General features: G+C 40.9%; 1 protein-coding gene across 1 annotated transcript in view; it reads left to right on the forward strand.

Annotated features, from left to right (window-relative positions):
• The first annotated feature begins 4,516 nt into the window (after nucleotides 1-4,516).
• Nucleotides 4,517-18,840, forward strand: part of LOC112221517 (synaptotagmin-6-like) — a 70,901-nt gene continuing 56,577 nt past the window's right edge. The window contains exon 1 of the mRNA XM_024383647.2: nucleotides 4,517-4,673. Coding sequence (XP_024239415.2) covers nucleotides 4,517-4,673 — 157 coding nt within the window. The remainder of the gene's footprint in view (nucleotides 4,674-18,840) is intronic.

Genomic DNA, 18,840 nt, shown 5'->3' on the forward strand with positions numbered 1-18,840 from the left:
ATGTTGACACAAAACCCCATTTACATATCAAAGTAAGGACCTCGTGCAGCAAACTCCCTCATTTACTGAGAAGAATAATGCCCAAGCACACCTGCTACACAGTGATCAGTATTAGTAACCAGTCCTCATTATTTATAGATAGCCTAGCCTGACATCTTGGCCAGAAACGTAAGAGATGTGGTGTGTGTGTGTGTCCCAAATGGTATCTATTTCCCTATATAGTGCACTCGTTTTGACCAGGGCGCATAGTAATTCACTAGGGAATAGGGTTCCATTTGGGATGCAGATTTTGAATACAAGGATGGGAAGGTTTAATGCTGAGGCTGACTGGATTAGCTTTGAGTGCTCTTAGCAGTGGCATGGAACCTTGATTAACACTTGAATTTGTCATTACCATACAGCAAAGTTTCCTTTAATGTTAAGTAGTTCTAAATAATTCAGAGAGTAGAATATAGTATTTCAATTCAGTCAGTTGCTATACAATGCAATATTGTGTTCTTAAAGATGAATGAATATTGAAGAAGCTGGGTTATACATTAAATCTGTTATGTTTAATCAATGTTGTATTCTGTTTAACAGATGGGGAATGGATGGTCATTACAGGGCTGATGGTTCACAGGAGATGGAGAGGAAATGGGGAGAACGTGGTTAGAAATGTAGGTAAATGATACTTAAGTTGTTAGTAGTTTGTTTCGGGATCCAAGCTAACTTTGTGTATCACTTTAAGAACAATTTGCACCCACACTATTTGTGGACCGAAATGCCCCTGTGAACAGCCCATATGTTATAAATGCCATGCTGCACTGTACTGTAGGTAGTATGCCTAATGAACATTTTGGGATGAATAGGGTGGCATAGCTGTTTGTGTTGTGTCCCTTTCACCTCGGTGAAGCATATTACTTCACAGTCAGCTGTCACAGAATGATTAATTATGGGTATACATGGATTTAAAAAATATACATATATTGCATTGGCACTATTTGTTTATATTAAGTCTGGATACTGCCAGTCGGCAAGGCTGTAGGGCAAACAGGACTGTCACGTCCACAAGTCTATTTCTCTCTCAAGCGCATTAGCAAAATACAGCGCTGTCACACCAGTCTATCACCATGCTTAAATGAATGGTTTTCAGCAGTGGCAGACATGAGGCTGCTCTGTCCCGATAGTAATAATGTTATATTATTTATATATAAGCATTTTAATCTTTTAATTAAGTAGGGACAGACACAATTGTCTCCCCATTGATACAGTGTATAAACAACAGTCTGATGCATTACACCATTACGCTTTAGTTTACGCCACCACGCTTTAGTTTACGCCACCACGCTTTAGATTACGCCACCACGCTTTAGTTTACGCCACCACGCTTTAGTTTATGCCACCACGCTTTAGTTTATGCCACCACGCTTTAGTTTATGCCACCACGCTTTAGTTTACGCCACCACGCTTAGATTACGCCACCAGTTTACGCCACCACGCTTTAGTTTACGCCACCACGCTTTAGTTTTACGCCACCACGCTTTAGTTTACGCCACCACGCTTTAGTTTACGCCACCACGCTTTAGTTTACGCCACCACGCTTTAGTTTACGCCACCACGCCACCACGCTTTAGTTTACGCCACCACGCTTTAGTTTACGCCACCACGCTTTAGTTTACGTCACCACGCTTTAGTTTATGCCACCACGCTTTAGTTTACGCCACCACGCTTTAGTTTACGCCACCACGCTTTAGTTTACGCCACCACGCTTTAGTTTACGCCACCACGCTTTAGTTTATGCCACCACGCTTTAGTTTACATCACCACGCTTTAGTTTATGCCACTTTCCAGTGTTTCCCACTGCTCCCATATACAGTAATACCTACCTTATGACTTGGGCAACAGGTGGCCGGTGAGTGACCCTCCAGTATTAGCAACATACACCACAGGTAAATAAAGATGACCGGATCAGCTTGAGCAGATGGAGAAAGTAATTGACTCCTTTGAAGAGGTGCCGCCCGGAAATGATTTGTTGTCTGAGCAGATCCAATCCTCATTACCTGGGAGTAACCCATGTATCCAACCAGGACCGGAGGAGACGAGGGGGCGAACAATGACAGAGATAAGCGTGCTATTATCCTAGCAACCATCTGAAGAAACACCTGCCAAAAATGGACACAACTCTTTCAACACAGCGGCTCTGTCTCCAGTCAGGTCACGCCATTTGTCTCGGCTCAGTCAAGTAAGGGAATCAAAAGGGAATCTAGGCCGCTCCGGCCTCAATATGATTTTGTATGTAGGCTAGAGGAATTGTTTGCTCCATCCCATTCTTCATTAGGTTGATTTAATCCCAATTTTATAATGTTCAAGTCAGTATCAATGTAATTAAGGCTCAGCGTCAGGGAAGTTCATGAAGAGTTTTACTATGATTGTGTGGAGACTAAGTCAAGTCAATTAAAACACGTTTCTACTGACTGTAGATTCATGCAAATGAATGATTCATATAAAATATATCTCGAGGGTCCAACCCTTATCATAACAATGATCTGAAAATAAACCCAGTATTGTGTTCAGTCAACAGTTGAATCAAATATTACCAAGAGAATGTAGCTGTTAGTTTCAAAGGAATCCTAACACAGCAAATATCACACATTTATTATAGTATTAAGGGCAGTGTTCTAATGTAACATATCGATAAAGCATCTAAACGTACACCTGCGCATACAGACACACTCACAAGATCGTCTCGTTTACCAATACACACATGTGCAGGCAAAAACACTTAAACGGCTATTAAGATGCAGCCACTTGCAAAAATCACTCCGAAGTCAATACAGACAGGGATTAGGTCGGGTGATATGTCTCCCATACACAGTCAGTCCCTCTTCCTCCTCTCTCCTCCTCCACCCTCCTTCTAACTATTGTAAACACTCAGCACGCTGAACAGCAACCTGAATTCAGGGCTAGACGTAACATAATCAAGTTAATCCGGGACACTCAAATTAGTATAATATGTTAAGGTCCGTATGGTATGTAATTAATTTGTGGATGTCCATCATACATTTCGTATGATATGTTTTGAATTACAATTCAAATGCTATGTTATGAATTGCAATTCGTTCAATATGTTATGAATTTGCTAAACACATATGTTCCGAAATCCAATTTGTTGTGGCTAACGTTAGCTAGGTTAGGGGTCAAGGTTAAGGTTAGGTTTAAGGTTAGTGTTAAGATTTGGGTTAGGAGTTGGGTTAAAGGAATTTAGTTTAGGGGAAAGGTTAGCTAACATGCTAAATAGTTGAAAAGTTGCTAATTAGCTAAAATTGTCTGTGATGAGTTTCGAACACACAACCTTTGGGTTGCTAGATGTTCACATTATCCAACCCATCCACCCTGATCAACTACCCTACTTTTGTTTTTGCCTTAAGTAACCTTCTCTAATATGTAACCATACCAAACATAACATATCACACTAATTTGAGTGTCCCGGATGTACTTTTACTATGTTACGCCTAGTCTGTGATACCAGGCTATAAGCACAAGCAATCACGTTGTGGAGGAGGGAGAGGGAGAGGAGAGGAGCAGTGAGCAGTGCCAGACACAGGGGATTTATTTTAGCCCAGGGAGGGAGCGATACCGGAGGGGAGTGAAACCAGTGGGGAGACCCGGAGCGGAGGGATCAGCCGACCTGAGAAAAACAAGCATCCCACTGGTCCTAATGAGAGGCTTTTCATTACTACACACACACACAGACAGAGACAGAGGTAGTGGCATGGCGTGGGAGGAAGGGGGAGGGGGGGGGAACAAGGGGAGGTCTTTAGTATCCATATGAAGGTGTTGCTGGGTAAACTCATCTGTTGTGGTTCTTTTGAAGGGGGTTAGACTGAGGGAGGGATGGGAGAACGGGGGAACGGGGGAGCGAGGATGCACAGTTCCTATTCAATTGTTGCCGAGTGAACTCATCTGTTGCGTTCCATTTGCCAGAGCTTCAGAATAAATGTGATGCAATTATTCTGTCCCTAGAATACCTGGGGGCATAAATGATAAATTAAGCCTTAGCCTACACACTTGTACACATACGCTGTCCCCAACCGTAAGCCACATGTGGGCATACACACATACATATACACACACAAAATACACATACACACAAACTTGGCCAAGATCAGACATACACTCACATTTAGACATGCACATACACTCTAACCTCCACACTGTCACACTGTCACACTGTCACACTGTCACACACACACACACACACACACACACACACACACACACACACACACACACACACACACACACACACACACACACACACACACACACACACACACTCTTGAGAGACAGTACAAGACAGAACAACAAGAATCAGCCGTACGGACAGAGACAAGTCTCGTTTATCTTCTGTCTATGCCGGGCGGCTGTGTGTCCGTTTGCCTGGGTGCAGTGCTGCATGCGTTACGTGGCGTGAGTCTCCTTAGAGGATCACGTTGCTGAGATACAGTGCTGAGAGACAGAGGATGCAGCTGGGAGCATGAGTCCTGACGGAGAGGAGCATGACATGTTCTGTCAGAAAGCTGTGACCCTGATTGTTGACCTCTGCCTCCAGAACCACCAGTTATTGGACCAGGACACCTGCCAGGACTTCTTGTTTCTGTTGTCCAACCAGAACTCGGACTACAAGGACCCAGGTAAGAACATTTTAGAACATTTTAATAGAACATTACGCACGTTCTATTATAGTGTCTATATTCCAGAATATTCCAGGCACTATGTTTCTGCACTGTGTGAGTTGGTGACTGTAATTGGTTTTCCCTGCTGTCACTACTTTTTGTTTCTGAAACAGTGAGCTCATATTTGTGACATTAGCGCTGAATGTGCCTTTCTTGAGGTAACAACTTGTATATACAGTACAGTATGATTGGGACTTGGATTTAATTCCATTTTATATGTAGATGCAGTTTTCCAGAACTAATGTATTTTTTTGAAGAAAGAAATCACACATGCACGCGCACACATTCATGCTCACATTCGGTATTACTTTTTTTCTTTCACTTTTTCTTTCGATGGTTGCTTGGGTAGGGGTCAGGCTGTGCCTTGGACCCATCTCAGGAGTTTGTGTGACCGCAGGGCAGAGCAACCATAAGTATGCAAAAATAAACTCAGAGTGACTTTTTAGTTTGTCTGGGTGAACAGAGCTCCTATAACACTAACAAATCAGCCTTTAGCTGACTAATGACTAAGCCTTTAGCTGATGCTGTCCTGATCACTCAACCTTAATATTAGCATTATACAGTTGTACACCCACAACTTCCTGTCACTGAATTGAATAATATTCAGTGGTGTAAAGTACTTAAGTAAAAATACTTTAAAGTACTACTTAAGTAGGTTTTTTTTTTATATCTGTGCATTACTTTACTATTCATATTTTCGACAACTTTTACTTCACTATATTCCTAAAGAAAATAATGTATTTTTTACTCCATACGTTTTCCCTTACACCCAAAAGTACTCGTTACATTTTGAATGCTTTAGCAGCACAGGAAAATGGTCCAATTTAAACACTTATCAAGAAAACAGCCCTTGTCATCTCTACTGCCTCTACTGATCTGGCGGACTCACTAAACACAAATGCTTTATTTGTAAATGATGTCTGAGTGTTGGAGTGTGCCCCAGGCTATCCATGAATGAAAAAAACATGAATACACTGCCTTCTGGTTGGCTTAATATAAGTAATAAGAAATTATTCAAGGCCTCTCGAGTGGCGCAGTGGTCGAAGGCACTGTATCGCAGTTGCTAGCTGTGCCACTAGAGATCCTGGTTCGAGTCCAGGCTCTGTCGCAGCCGGCCATGACCAGGAGACCCATGGGTCAGCACACAATTGGGCCAGCGTCATCTGGGTTAGGGGAGGGTTTGGCTGGCAGGGATGTCCATGTCCCATCGTGCTCTAGCGACTCCTGTGGTGGGCTGACACGGTCGCCAGGTGTACAGTGTTTCCTCCAACACATTGGTGTGGCTGGCTTCCGGGTTGTGTCATGAAGCAGTGCGGCTTGATTGGGTTGGGTTGTGTTTCGGAGGACACATGGCTCTCGACCTTCGCCTCTCCCGAGTCCGTATTGGAGTTGCAGTGATGAGACAAGACTGTAACTACCAATTGGATACCATGAAATTGGGGAGAAAAATGGGTAAAAGTTAAAAAAGTACACTTTGACTTATGCTTAAGTATATTTTAGTGATTACATATACTTTTGATACTTAAGTATATTTAAAACCAAATACTTGTAGAATTTTACTCAAGTAGAATTTTACTGGGTCTTGTCATTTTCTATTAAGATATCTTTAATTTTACTCAAGGATGACAATTGAGTACTTTTTCCACCACTGTCAATATTGACGCTTGGATGGAAAAACGGAATGAGAGGACTCATGAGAATCTAGACACACTTTACTTTAGTGAAGAATCTCGCAAAATACTATTAGTACATTTACTGCAACAAAGTTAACGCAATGTATGGGAGGTACTTTCAAAAGTTCTCAAATGTCCCACTGTGATCCGTTATAGGCGTCATCCCAATCATTAATTATATCATGTACACACTGTCTATTTTTCCCATTAACATTTATCATTTATCTGAGGGCCTATCATAATGAAAAAGATGACTCATCCTACATTACAGTCATCTGCATATTGTTAGGTATTGAAATGGCTAGGAAGAGTTCTGCTCATACATTTAACATAAGTGTGCAAATGTTAGCTTTTGATGACACCCTGTAGGCCCATACATTGCAATCTATTCCAGAGAGTTTTAGAACAACATAGCCATTTATATAACAGCTCATTATAGGAAGTTGACTGATTTACTATTCATATATTTGACCATTAATTGTATTCATGATTATAAAAGATCTTGAAATATACATATATGTCTATATGAATGGAATACGATGTTAACATTTAAATGGTTTTGTAAATGCTTATGCGTAGATGAATACATCAGTGAAACATAGAGCTACAGTATAAGACATGTTTGAAGAGCCAGCCAAAGAATTGGGACTGTAGGCAGGTACACAGCAAATGTCATTCAGCTATGTTTCTGCTAAGATGAGTCCCCCGAGGGCATGCGTCACACCATTCCTGACAAAATCCTGTGTCACTCCGCATTATCCTCAGTGAGGGAATCGAACATACTTCACCGTGCCATGGGCGTCCGCCACTAAGCTGTAGGGGCATTAAATGCCATTGCATGTTATTCACTCATCACTGCCAATCTCTTCTGCCACATGAAGGCTAAACTGAAGGCGTTTGTCTTTCTTATTGTGTGGGAGAGATGTAGAGGGGAGATATAGACAGAACTCAGATCAGGCGAAAACCTGGCACTTGCTACCTGGGACTGTGTTGGGCAACTGTAGGATACTGTTTACTGTATATTCACATACCAAAGGAGAGGTTTATTATAAGACATCCACTTTGTATGAGAGGCTATATATCAAATCAAATGTATTTGTCACATGCGCAGAATACAGAAACTGTAGACTTTACTGTGAAATGCTTAAGGTGGCAAGAAAAAGTATGTGAACCCTTTGGAATGACATGGATTTCTGCATAAATTGGTTGTCAATTTGATCTGATCTTCATCTAAGTCACAACAATAGACAAACACAGTGTGCTTAAACTAATAACACACCAATTATTGCATTTTTCTTGTCTATATTGAAAACGTCATTTAAACAAATCTCGGTATGCGATTTGGAGTGTGTCCAGTTTTTCTAGGATGATGATGTTGATGTGAGCCATGACCAGCCTTTCAAAGCATTTCATGGCTACAATGTGAGTTCTTGAGCATGTGGACTATGGTTGTCTGCTTGATAAATGTGGGTATTTTAGACTGGGTCAAGGAGAAGTTGAAAATGCAATTGAAGATACTTGCTAGCTGGTCAGTTCGTGCTCTGAGTACTCATCCTGGTAATCTCTGGCCCTGCGACCTTGTGAATGCTAACCTGTTTAATGGTGTATGGTGTTACTCACATCGGCTATGGAGAGCGTGATCACACAGTCGTCCAGAACAGCTGATGCTCTCATGCATGGTTCAGTGTTGCTTGCCTCAAAGCAAGCATAGAAGGCATTTACCTGGTAGGGTCGTGTCATTGGCCAGCTCGTGGCTGGGTTTCCCTTTGTAATCTGTGATAGTTTGCAAGCCCTGCCACATCAGACGAGCATCAGAGCCGGTGTAGTAGGATTCGATCTTAGTCATGTATTGGCGCTTTGCCTGTTTGATGGTTTGTCAGAGGGGGTGTCTGGATTTGTGTCCCACCCCTTGAAATTGGCAGCTCTAGCCTTTAGCTCAGCGCAAATGTTGCCTGTAATCCATGGCTTCTGGTTAGGATATGAATGTACAGTCACTGTGGGCACTGCGACGTCGATGCACTTATTAATGAAGCCGATGACTGATGTGGTAAACTCCTCAATGACATCGGATGAATGCCGGAACATATTCCAGTCTGTGCTAACGCAACAGTCCTGTAGCTTAGCGGCCACTTCATCGGACTTCTTCTGTATTGAGCGCATCATTTGCTTGTAAGCATGAATTAAGAGGATGGAGTTATGGACAGATTTTCCAAATGGAGGGCAAGGGAGAGTAGAGGTGATAGAGTTGTTTCGCCTCTAATTGCACAGGAGACAAGCTGGTAGAAATGAGGTAAAGCGGATTTCAGTTTCCCTGCAATAAAATCCCTGGCCGCTAGAAGCGCCGTAACTGTGTGAGCATATTCTTGTTTGAATCGGTTTGTGATGATAAAAAGACAGCTACAAAAAATATAGATAAACTCTTGGTAAATAATGTGGTCTACAGCTTATCATGAGGTATTCTAACTCAGGCAAGCAGAACTTCGAGACTTCCTTAATATTAGAGATTGCGCAACAACTGTTGTTGACAAATAGACACAGAGACTTTGTGCCACTGGCCGACACGATACACTATAATGTCAAAGTGGAATTATGGTTTCGAAATTTTTACAAATGAATTACAAGTAAAAAGATGAAATGTGTTGAGTCAATACTTATTCAACCCCTTTGTTATGGCAAGCCTAAATAAGTTCAAGAGTAAAAATGTGCTTAACAAGCCACATAATAAGTTGCATGGACTCAGTCTGTTTGCAATAATAGTCTTTAACATGATTTATGAAAGACTACCTCATCTCTGTACCCCACACTTACAGATAATTGTAAGGTCCCTCAGTCGAGCAGTGAATTTCAAACACAGATTCAACCAATTCAAGACCAGGGAGGTTTTCTAATGCCTCGCAAAAGAAGGGCACCTATTGGTAGATGGATACAAATTTGAAAAAAGCAGACACTGAATAACCCTTTGAACATGGTGAAGTTATTATTAATTACATTTTGGATGGTGTATCAATACACCCAGTCACTACAAAGATACAGGCATCCTTCAGTTGCCAGAGAGGAAGGAAACCACTCAGGGATTTCACCATGAGGCCAATGGTGACTTTCAACAGTTACAGAGTTTAATGGCTGTAATATCAGAAAACTGAGGATGGATCAACAATATTGTAGTTAATCTATAATATTAACCCAAATGACAGTGAAAAGAAGGAAGCCTGTACAGAATAAAGTATTCCTAAACATGCATCCTGTTTGCAAAAGGAACTAAAATAAAACTGCAAGAAAAACTGTCTTGAATAAAAAGCATTGTGTTTGGTACTCAGTGATGTGTTGTATTTGCCCCAATCTTCATATTTTCAAAATGGTGGTGGCTGCATCATGTTATGGGTATGCTTGTCATCAGCAAGGACTTGGAGTTTTCTTTAGGATAAAAAGAAACGGAATAGGGATAAGCACAGGCATGGTCCTAAAGGAACACCTGGTTCAGTCTGCTTTCCAACAGACACTGGGAGACAAATTCTCTTTTCAGCAGGACATTAACCTAAAACAGCTTGACATTAGAGTATTTTCTGTAGATCGTTGCAATTAAATCGACAATTAAATACGTTTTAATCCCACTTTGTAACACAACAACATTTGGAAAAGTCAAGGGGCGTGAATACTTTCTGAAGGCACTGTACATACATTGAATGGTATACCTTGAGAGAGATGGCTTGAATGGGTTTATATAAGATATCCACTTATTATTAGAGGCTATCCTTTTCACCTTCTAGAACATGCTTTGAGGATAATTTTTAGTGGCAGAAGATTTCATCAGAAATGTAGTGACATGTACACTGACATTGTCGTGTAGAAACTCTTCATAGTTCATGTCTTAAAAATGTTTGACAGTGACATGAGGATTGAAGCTGTTCAGTGAAAGGAAAATGCCAATGGGAGGTCTTGATTCAACTCATTATTGTTATTTGTTACTCCCGGGAATGTATTTTAAAATAACCTTATTGTGTTGTGTTTACCTTTTTGCTGCTGCCTTTGGAGAGATAGGAGGGTATGAAAAAGCTCATGTATTTTTCTGCTGCTTTTCATGGTGGTGATTGAAGTCATTTTCTTCTTTGTGACAAAGCTCAAGAACTACGGCTTTGGGAACAAACAATCATATATCTTCAACTGTCAGACGGCAGACGCACAGCAGCAGTGGTAATGTACAGGCAGGGGAATTTCCCAGAGAGCACTGTGCTTCTCGTGTAGGTTTAATGTTAGTCTTTCCTCATTTATTCAAATGCTGTTAGATTTCTAATCATTTCTAAATTTCTACTATGTGCATTCTTTACAGAACAGGGTCTTGATATTGCTTTAGAATATTGATCTTCGTGTATGGTATTGAAGGGGCTAATTTGTTGAAATTGAGTTTGGTTGTATTCCTATGAAAATGGTCATATAGTGGGACACACCTGCTGCTTCGTATGAAAAAGAAGACAACGCTGTTTAATAAGATGAATGAGAGAAAAGAAGAGAAAAGAAAACCATCTCAGACAGATACTACTGAGATAACATTAGATTTCCCAGTTGGCAACTTCCTGGACTGACATTTATTCAGTTGATGATACAGACTAGAAAGTGTGTCACTCAAGCTGTGGCGCATTGGTCAATGACTAGTAGCGAGATATTCCCATGCCTCGCACAAACATGAAATGTTTGGCTGATTTCACGGTGAATTCACGTTATTTGACAAGTCAACCAAATGTAAATCAAAACACGACGTTGAACTGACGTCTGTGCCCAGTGGGTCAGGCTTAATACATATGCAGGTCTCATTACTAGGCACAGCTTCAGGTGGGTGGGCTTGACAAGGCTTAAGTGATCACATCGTACAGTATCTCACTCGCCTCTGTCATTGTATTACCTTTATCACTTTGGTGCCATTTTTACGAGTATGTGGTACATTTTCACAACTCTAAGCACAAAAATCTAAACCGATCATCAAAATGGCTCGTGTGTCATAACTCTACGCACATTTTCAATTGACTGTAGAACAAATTCACAAAGTCACTTGTTCACTGCACCAAATCACTCTTTCAATTTGATTACAAGTATCTGCTTTTCAAAATGCAATATTCACATTACTTTATGATTTGTTAACAATACATTTAACCAACAATTCATTCAAATGTGTATGTGTGCCATTCCGATGGTGAATGGGCAAGACAAAATATTTAAGTGCCTTTGAACTGGGTATGGTAGTAGGTGACAGACCAGGAGTAGGGGTTTGTGTCAAGGATTGCAACGTTGGAGTTTTCACTCAACAGTTTCAAGAATGGTTCACCACGCAAAGGACATCCAGCAAACTTGACACAACTGTGGAAACTACTGTATGAAAAATTGTTTACCAATGACTATTCTTTGTATTCAGCACTTCAAAAAGAAATGTTTTGAAATGTGTATGTTGTATTTTTTTGCTTTCGGATGAAATGTTAGCGAAATGACGAAACAGTGAGCCCATCATTAGCTGTTGTATTGGTGACTAAATTAAATGTTCTCATGGTATTTCACAGGAAACTTGGATTTTGCATGATTGACTCAGGGTTGAAAGGTGTGTTCAACTCGGATGAATGCATAATCAAAGGTTCTGAACCTAAGATGGGGGCATAACAAATGACTTTTGTACTTAGAGTTTTGAAAATATATCACTTACATCTGAAATATGTGCCAAAGTGATTGGCATCACCCGGTGTGCATCCCAAATGACACCCTATTCCCTATGTAGTGCACTACCCATAGAGTTCTGGTCAAAAGTAGTGCAATATATAGGCAATAGGGTGCAATTTGGGACGTAACCCAGATAATTTATTTATGATGGTCTGGTCGCCCCTCAGTCATCTATTGGCAGGCCAGGAACGGATGACGCATTGCAGGTGAAATCCAAAACAACAAGACAAGAACATCAAACTGTGGAAATTACTGTAGAACACCCCAGAAGAACTACCCTTCAATCATTTATATTCACACACCCACACTGACTCTGTGTTTTACAGAGACAACATTTCACAGTGAGTACACAAACACACCAAAAAAACTTTGAAAAGCAGTCCATGTCACTGTGTGAGACAACATAGTGATTGATGCCTATGCCTCATTATTACGACATGAGCACTGCTGTGGTAGATCTTCCAACAAATACAGAGTCCGACAAATACAGCACTGTGTTAGCGCTGGTTCTTAAATTTAATGCTAGGCGTCCCGCTAGCGGGAGTGGAGCACTGTGTTAGCGCTGGTTCTTAAACTTAAGGCTAGGCGTCCTGCTAGCGGGACAACTTCCGGTGACACTGGAGGTCGCACAATTCTAATAAATAATCATACAAATGATGGATATTAAACATTTAGGTACATAGGTACATACAAGCGTCTTATATCGGTTGAAAGCTTAAATTTGTGTTAATCTAACTGCACTATCCGATTTACAGTAGGCTTTACAGTGAAAGCATGCCATACGATTGTTTGAGGACTGCGCCCCACATCAAAATATTTTTCCACCGGCACAGGTTTCATAAATTCACAAATAGCGATTAAATATTCACTTACGTATCTTCCACTGATTTGTCATCCAAAGGGTCCCAGCTATATCGTTTTGTTTTTTAGTTTAGTTTATTAATTTGACCATTTTAAAACAACAAGCACACAAAACTTAAAAGCCATACATGCACATGAATAAAATCACTGAGGTTAACACACAATAAAGTCCGGGACTTATTTCCATTGTGGTCCTCTTGAGACAAGATGACTAGACAAGATCAAACACAGTATGGCAGTGAAATAATAAAACAAAAACAGAGAAGAAGAACATCTCTCTCATCATTCCAGTTACATCATAGGGGTTATTCATATGGGCACAGAAGACATCAAACATATTTTTACTTTATTTTTTAAAGCTGTCCAGAGAGGATGTTGTTTTATAGGCAGAGGCAACTCATTCCATTCTGAGGCTCCAGCATACAAGAAAGTACCTTTCCCAGCATTACTCCTGAACCTGTATAAGCACACATCAGCAACACCTGATCTGGTGCTGTGATTGTGTGCATCCCTAACATGGGAAAAGTAATCACTTAGATATCTGGGTGCAGGACCATAAATACTCCTGTAAACCAAACCTAGTCTAATCTTGGACACCCTAGCCTCGACAGGCAGCCAGTTTAGTTCCTGAAAGCAGCTCCTGCCTATGTGAGTATGTGGACTCACCTTCAGTACTACCCTGATCAGCTTATTCTGGGCTATCTGGAGCTTCCCCTTCATAAGTTTAGATAAGCCCCCAAACCAGGAAATACTAGCATAGTCAAAATGGCATTGATTGAGGGCAGTAGCTAGCACTTTCATGGAGTCCTTATCAAGCAGCTTGGACTATCTAGCCAAAAACATTAACCTTCCCTAGCACCTTATTGGCCGTGCTCACACCTCCCAAGCTTCCATCAAGGATACATCCCAAGTAGCTAACAGAGGTTTTAGTAGTCAGCACCTAACCCCCTAACTCCACTCTGATTTCAAACGACCTACAAAATGTAGGTCTGGATCCAAAAATAATTGCGCCATCAATTTGAGTAATCCACCTGTTCAACATGCCAAGATAGGAATCCGAAAATCTACCCCTAAACTTTGTTTCAACAAGTCAAAATACGTTTATATTTAATCCTCAGATATACTAAAATGTAATCAAACTATAATATAATAATATTCATACGGAAAGAAGCATGTTCAATAGGAAAGCGATATTAACAGGTGCGCGTTGTCTTCATGGCACGCGCACACACTCATTTCCAAGCAGATGTCCTTGTACTAAAACTCATTCTTACTTGACAAGGTACAAATCTGTCGTTCTGCCCCTGAACAGGCAGTTAACCCACTGTTCCTAGGCCGTCATTGAAAATAAGAATTTGTTCTTAACTGACTTGCCTAATTAAATAAAGGTAAAAAATGAAAAAATGAAGAAAAAAAACAAGCCTGAAAAACCTTGAAGACTACTGACACCCAGTGGACGCCATAGGAATTGGATTGTGGGAGCTAGATTTAATTATTTCCCTATACCTTCCATTGGAAGAGCATGGGCTCTCAAAATATTTTTTTCCAGTTGTCTTTGGATTTTCTCCTACCATATCTATTGTGTTATAGTCTCCTACATTATTTTAACATTTCTACAAATGTCAGTGTTTTCTTTCCAATGGTACCAATCATATGCATATCCTTGCTTCAGGGCCTGAGCAACAGGCAGTTTACTTTGGGCACGTCAGTCAAGCAGAAATTGAGAAAAAAGGACCCTAGCCTGAATAAGTTTTTTAATTAAAGCGATACTAGCAGGAGATCGTAATGGCGCCAGAGAGGAAGGCTGCCGTTTTATTGGCTCTTAATTTTAACCAAACGTGCTATTTTTTTTTTTTTTCACATTGTTTGTAACTTACTTTGTACATAATCTTGCTGCTACCGTCTCTTATGACTGAAAAGAGCTTCTGGACATCAGAACAGCGATTACTCACCTTGAATTGGATGAATAATTTTTCTTTAATGAGTCGGAAGAGAGGGACTTATTCCAGACACACGAACAGGACCTCATCCCTGTCATTTGCAGAAGAAAGAGATGGAAGTTTCGCGGAAGGAGATCAGGGTGCTTTGTGAGGATCCACTGACGAGTGGCTAATCCGCCTCTGCCATCGGTCCTATTGGCCAACATACAATCGCTGGATAATAAATTGGACGAACTAAAAGCATGTACAGTGGGGCAAAAAAGTATTTAGTCAGCCACCAATTGTGCAAGTTCTCCCACTTAAAAAGATGAGAGGCCTGTAATTTTCATCATAGGTACACTTCAACTATGACAGACAAAATGAGGGAGAAAAAAATCCAGAAAATCACATTGTAGGATTTTTAATGAATTTATTTGAAAATTATGGTGGAAAATAAGTATTTGGTCACCTACAAACAAGCAAGATTTCTGGCTCTCACAGACCTGTAACTTCTTATTTAAGAGGCTCCTCTGTCCTCCACTCGTTACCTGTATTAATGGCACCTGTTTGAACTTGTTATCAGTATAAAAGACACCTGTCCACAACCTCAAACAGTCACACTCCAAACTCCACTATGGCCAAGACCAAAGAGCTGTCAAAGGACACCAGAAACAAAATTGTAGACCTGCACCAGGCTGGGAAGACTGAATCTGCAATAGGTAAGCAGCTTGGTTTGAAGAAATCAACTGTGGGAGCAATTATTAGGAAATGGAAGACATACAAGACCACTGATAATCTCCCTCGATCTGGGGCTCCACGCAAGATCTCACCCCGTGGCGTCAAAATGATCACAAGAACAGTGAGCAAAAATCCCAGAACCACACAGGGGGATCTAGTGAATGACCTGCAGAGAGCTGGGACAAAGCCTACCATCAGTAACACACTAGGTGACCAAATACTTCATTTCCACCATAATTTGCAAATAAATTCATTAAAAATCCTACAATGTGATTTTCTGGATTTTTTCCCCTCATTTTGTCTGTCATAGTTGAAGTGTACCTATGTACCTCTCTCATCATTTTAAGTGGGAGAACTTGCACAATTGGTGGCTGACTAAATACTTTTTTGCCCCACTGTATATATCCTACGAACGGGACATTAAAAACTAATATCTTATGTTTCACTGTGGGCGGCAGGGTACCCTAGTGGTTAGAGTGTTGGACTAGTAACCGGAAGGTTGTGAGTTCAAACCCCCGCGCTGACAAGGTACAAATCTGTTGTTCTGCCCCTGTTCTGCCCTCTGCCCACTGTTCCCAGGCCGTCAAAATAAGAATGTGTTCTTAACTGACTTGCCTGGTTAAATAAAGGTAAAATTAAAAAATTTAACTGTGGAGTTGTGGCTGAATGATGACATGAATAACATACAGCTGGCAGGTTATACACTGTATCGCCAAGATAGAACAGCAGCCTGTGGTAAGAGAAGGGGTGGTGGTCTATGTATATTTGTAAACAATGGCTGGTGCACAAAATCTAATATTAAGGAAGAATGTTTTCCTGTTTGCCATAAGCGAACATGAAAATGCTCATCCAGAGGTGGCGCTCCTAGTGGCCGGGGACAAAACAGTACAGGACTGTTTTGCTAGCACAGACTGGAATATGTTCCGGGATTCTTCCGAGGTCATTGAAGAGTAGACCACATCAGTCACTAGCTTCATCAATAAGTGCATCGACGGCGTCATCCCCAAAGTGACTGTACTTTCATACCCCAACCAGAAGCCATAGATTACAGGCAACATCCACACTGAGCTAAAGGGTATAGCTGCCACTTTCAAGGACTGGGATTCTAACTCGGAAGCTTATAAGAAATCCCGCTATGCCTTCCGACGAACCATCAAACAGGCAAAGCATCAATACAGGACTAAGATCAAATCATACTAGACCGGCTTCGACGGATGTGGCAGGGCTTGTAAACTATTACAGACTACAAGGGAAGCACAGACAAGAGCTGCCCAGTGACAGGAGCATAACAGACAAGCTAAATTACTTCTATGCTCGCTTCGAGGCAAGTAACACTGAAACATGCATGAAAGCATCAGCTGTTCTGGATGACTGCGTGATCACGGTCTCCGCAGCCGATATGAGTAAGACCTTTAAACAGGTCAACATTCACAAGGCCGCAGGGCCAGACGGATTACCAGGACGTGTACTCCGAGCATGCGCTGACCAACTGGCAAGCATCTTCACTGACATTACATTTTCAACCTCTCTCTGTCTTGTTAAAAGCAGACCACCATAGTCCCTGTGCCCAAGAACACTAAGGTAACCTGACTAGATGACTACCGACCCATAACACTCATGTCTGTAGCCATGAAGTGCTTTGAAAGGCTGGTCATGGCTCACATCAACACCATTATCCCAGAAACCCTAGACCCACTATAATTTGCATACCGCTCCAACAGATCCACAGACGATGCTCTCTCTATTGCACTCCACACTTCCCTTTCACACCTGGACAAAAGGAACACCTATGTGAGAATGCTATTCATTGACTACAGCTCAGCGTTCAACACCATAGTGCCCTCAAAGCTCATCACTAAGCTAAGGACCCTGGGACTAAACACCTCCCTCTGCAACTGGATCCTGGAATTTCTGATGGGCCACCCCCAAGGTGGTAAGAGTAGGCAACAACACATCCACCACGCTGATCCTCAACACAGGGCTGGTTGAGAGAATGTCAAGAGTGTGCAAAGCTGTCAAGGCAAAGGGGGGCTACTTAGAATCTCAAATATAAATTCTATTTGGATTTGTTAAACACTTTTGGTTACAACATGATTCCATATGTGTTATTTCATAGTTTTGATGTCTTCACTATTAATCTACAATGTAGAACACTGTAAAAATGAATAAAAACCTGGAATGAGAAGGTGTGTCCAAACTTTTGACTGGTACTGTAAATAGCACTTTTCAGTAGTGCTCAAAGCATGCCATTCCATGAGCCCAGAATGTTTGCTCCAACTGTAATCAATGAGCCCAATCAGTCCTCCATGACAACAAAATCATAAACAACAGAGTAGGGCTGGCTAATAAATCCTCAGGTAAAGCAAAATTGTCTAATCTATACTTCCATATTTCCAAGTCCTATTCTTGAAGATCAAGATCATATTGGAATGACGAGATACTGATAGACATTGGTTTTTAAAGATACGATTAAATTATATCATATGGAGTAGAAAGCAATGGGTTAGAAGAAGCCCACATAACCAACCCATAAAGTAAAATTTAACATCCATATGTGGCCAGCTTTGTAAACTTTAACATTGATTTATCCTACAATAGCTGTTGTTCAATTGTTAACTGGTCTTCTAATGCCTCTTAAGGGGAAAGTCATCCAAAAGTAACTGAATGTAATAAGATTACATTGAGTTTGGGTAATCCAAAAGTTACATTACTGATTGAAACTTTGGACTGTAACGGATTACATCTAGAAAGTAACCTACCCAACCCTGCTTACCAGAAATTTGACTTCCCCGTTCACCACAGGAGCCCTTCCTATTACATATCTTAAATGCTTCATCAGAAACAACAGTTCCTTGGGCTGTATTATCTCGATGCAGAAAACGCTTTTTAAAGATTAGATATACAGCATCTCTGGCCCAACTTAGAATATATGGGAATTGGCTCAAATTTCAATCATTTGATTAAAATGTTATATGCCAATCCTTCAGCCATAGTTCTAACAGGCAATGACTGCCCTACTCTGTTCAGAATGACTTGAAGCAACAAACAATACAATACAATTTTTCCTTTGCTATTTTTATTATCCATGGCACCCAAGGCAATAACACTAATTTGCTTAAAATCTATTGATCACTTCACCTAATTATATGCAGACTATATTTCAGTAAATCTAGACAATGTATCTGAATCGCATCCAAACAGATTGAAGTTTATAAATCAATTCAAATTCGTCTC

This window comes from Oncorhynchus tshawytscha, linkage group LG22 (genome assembly GCF_018296145.1).
Source record: "Oncorhynchus tshawytscha isolate Ot180627B linkage group LG22, Otsh_v2.0, whole genome shotgun sequence".
Classification (NCBI taxonomy): Eukaryota; Metazoa; Chordata; class Actinopteri; order Salmoniformes; family Salmonidae; genus Oncorhynchus; species Oncorhynchus tshawytscha.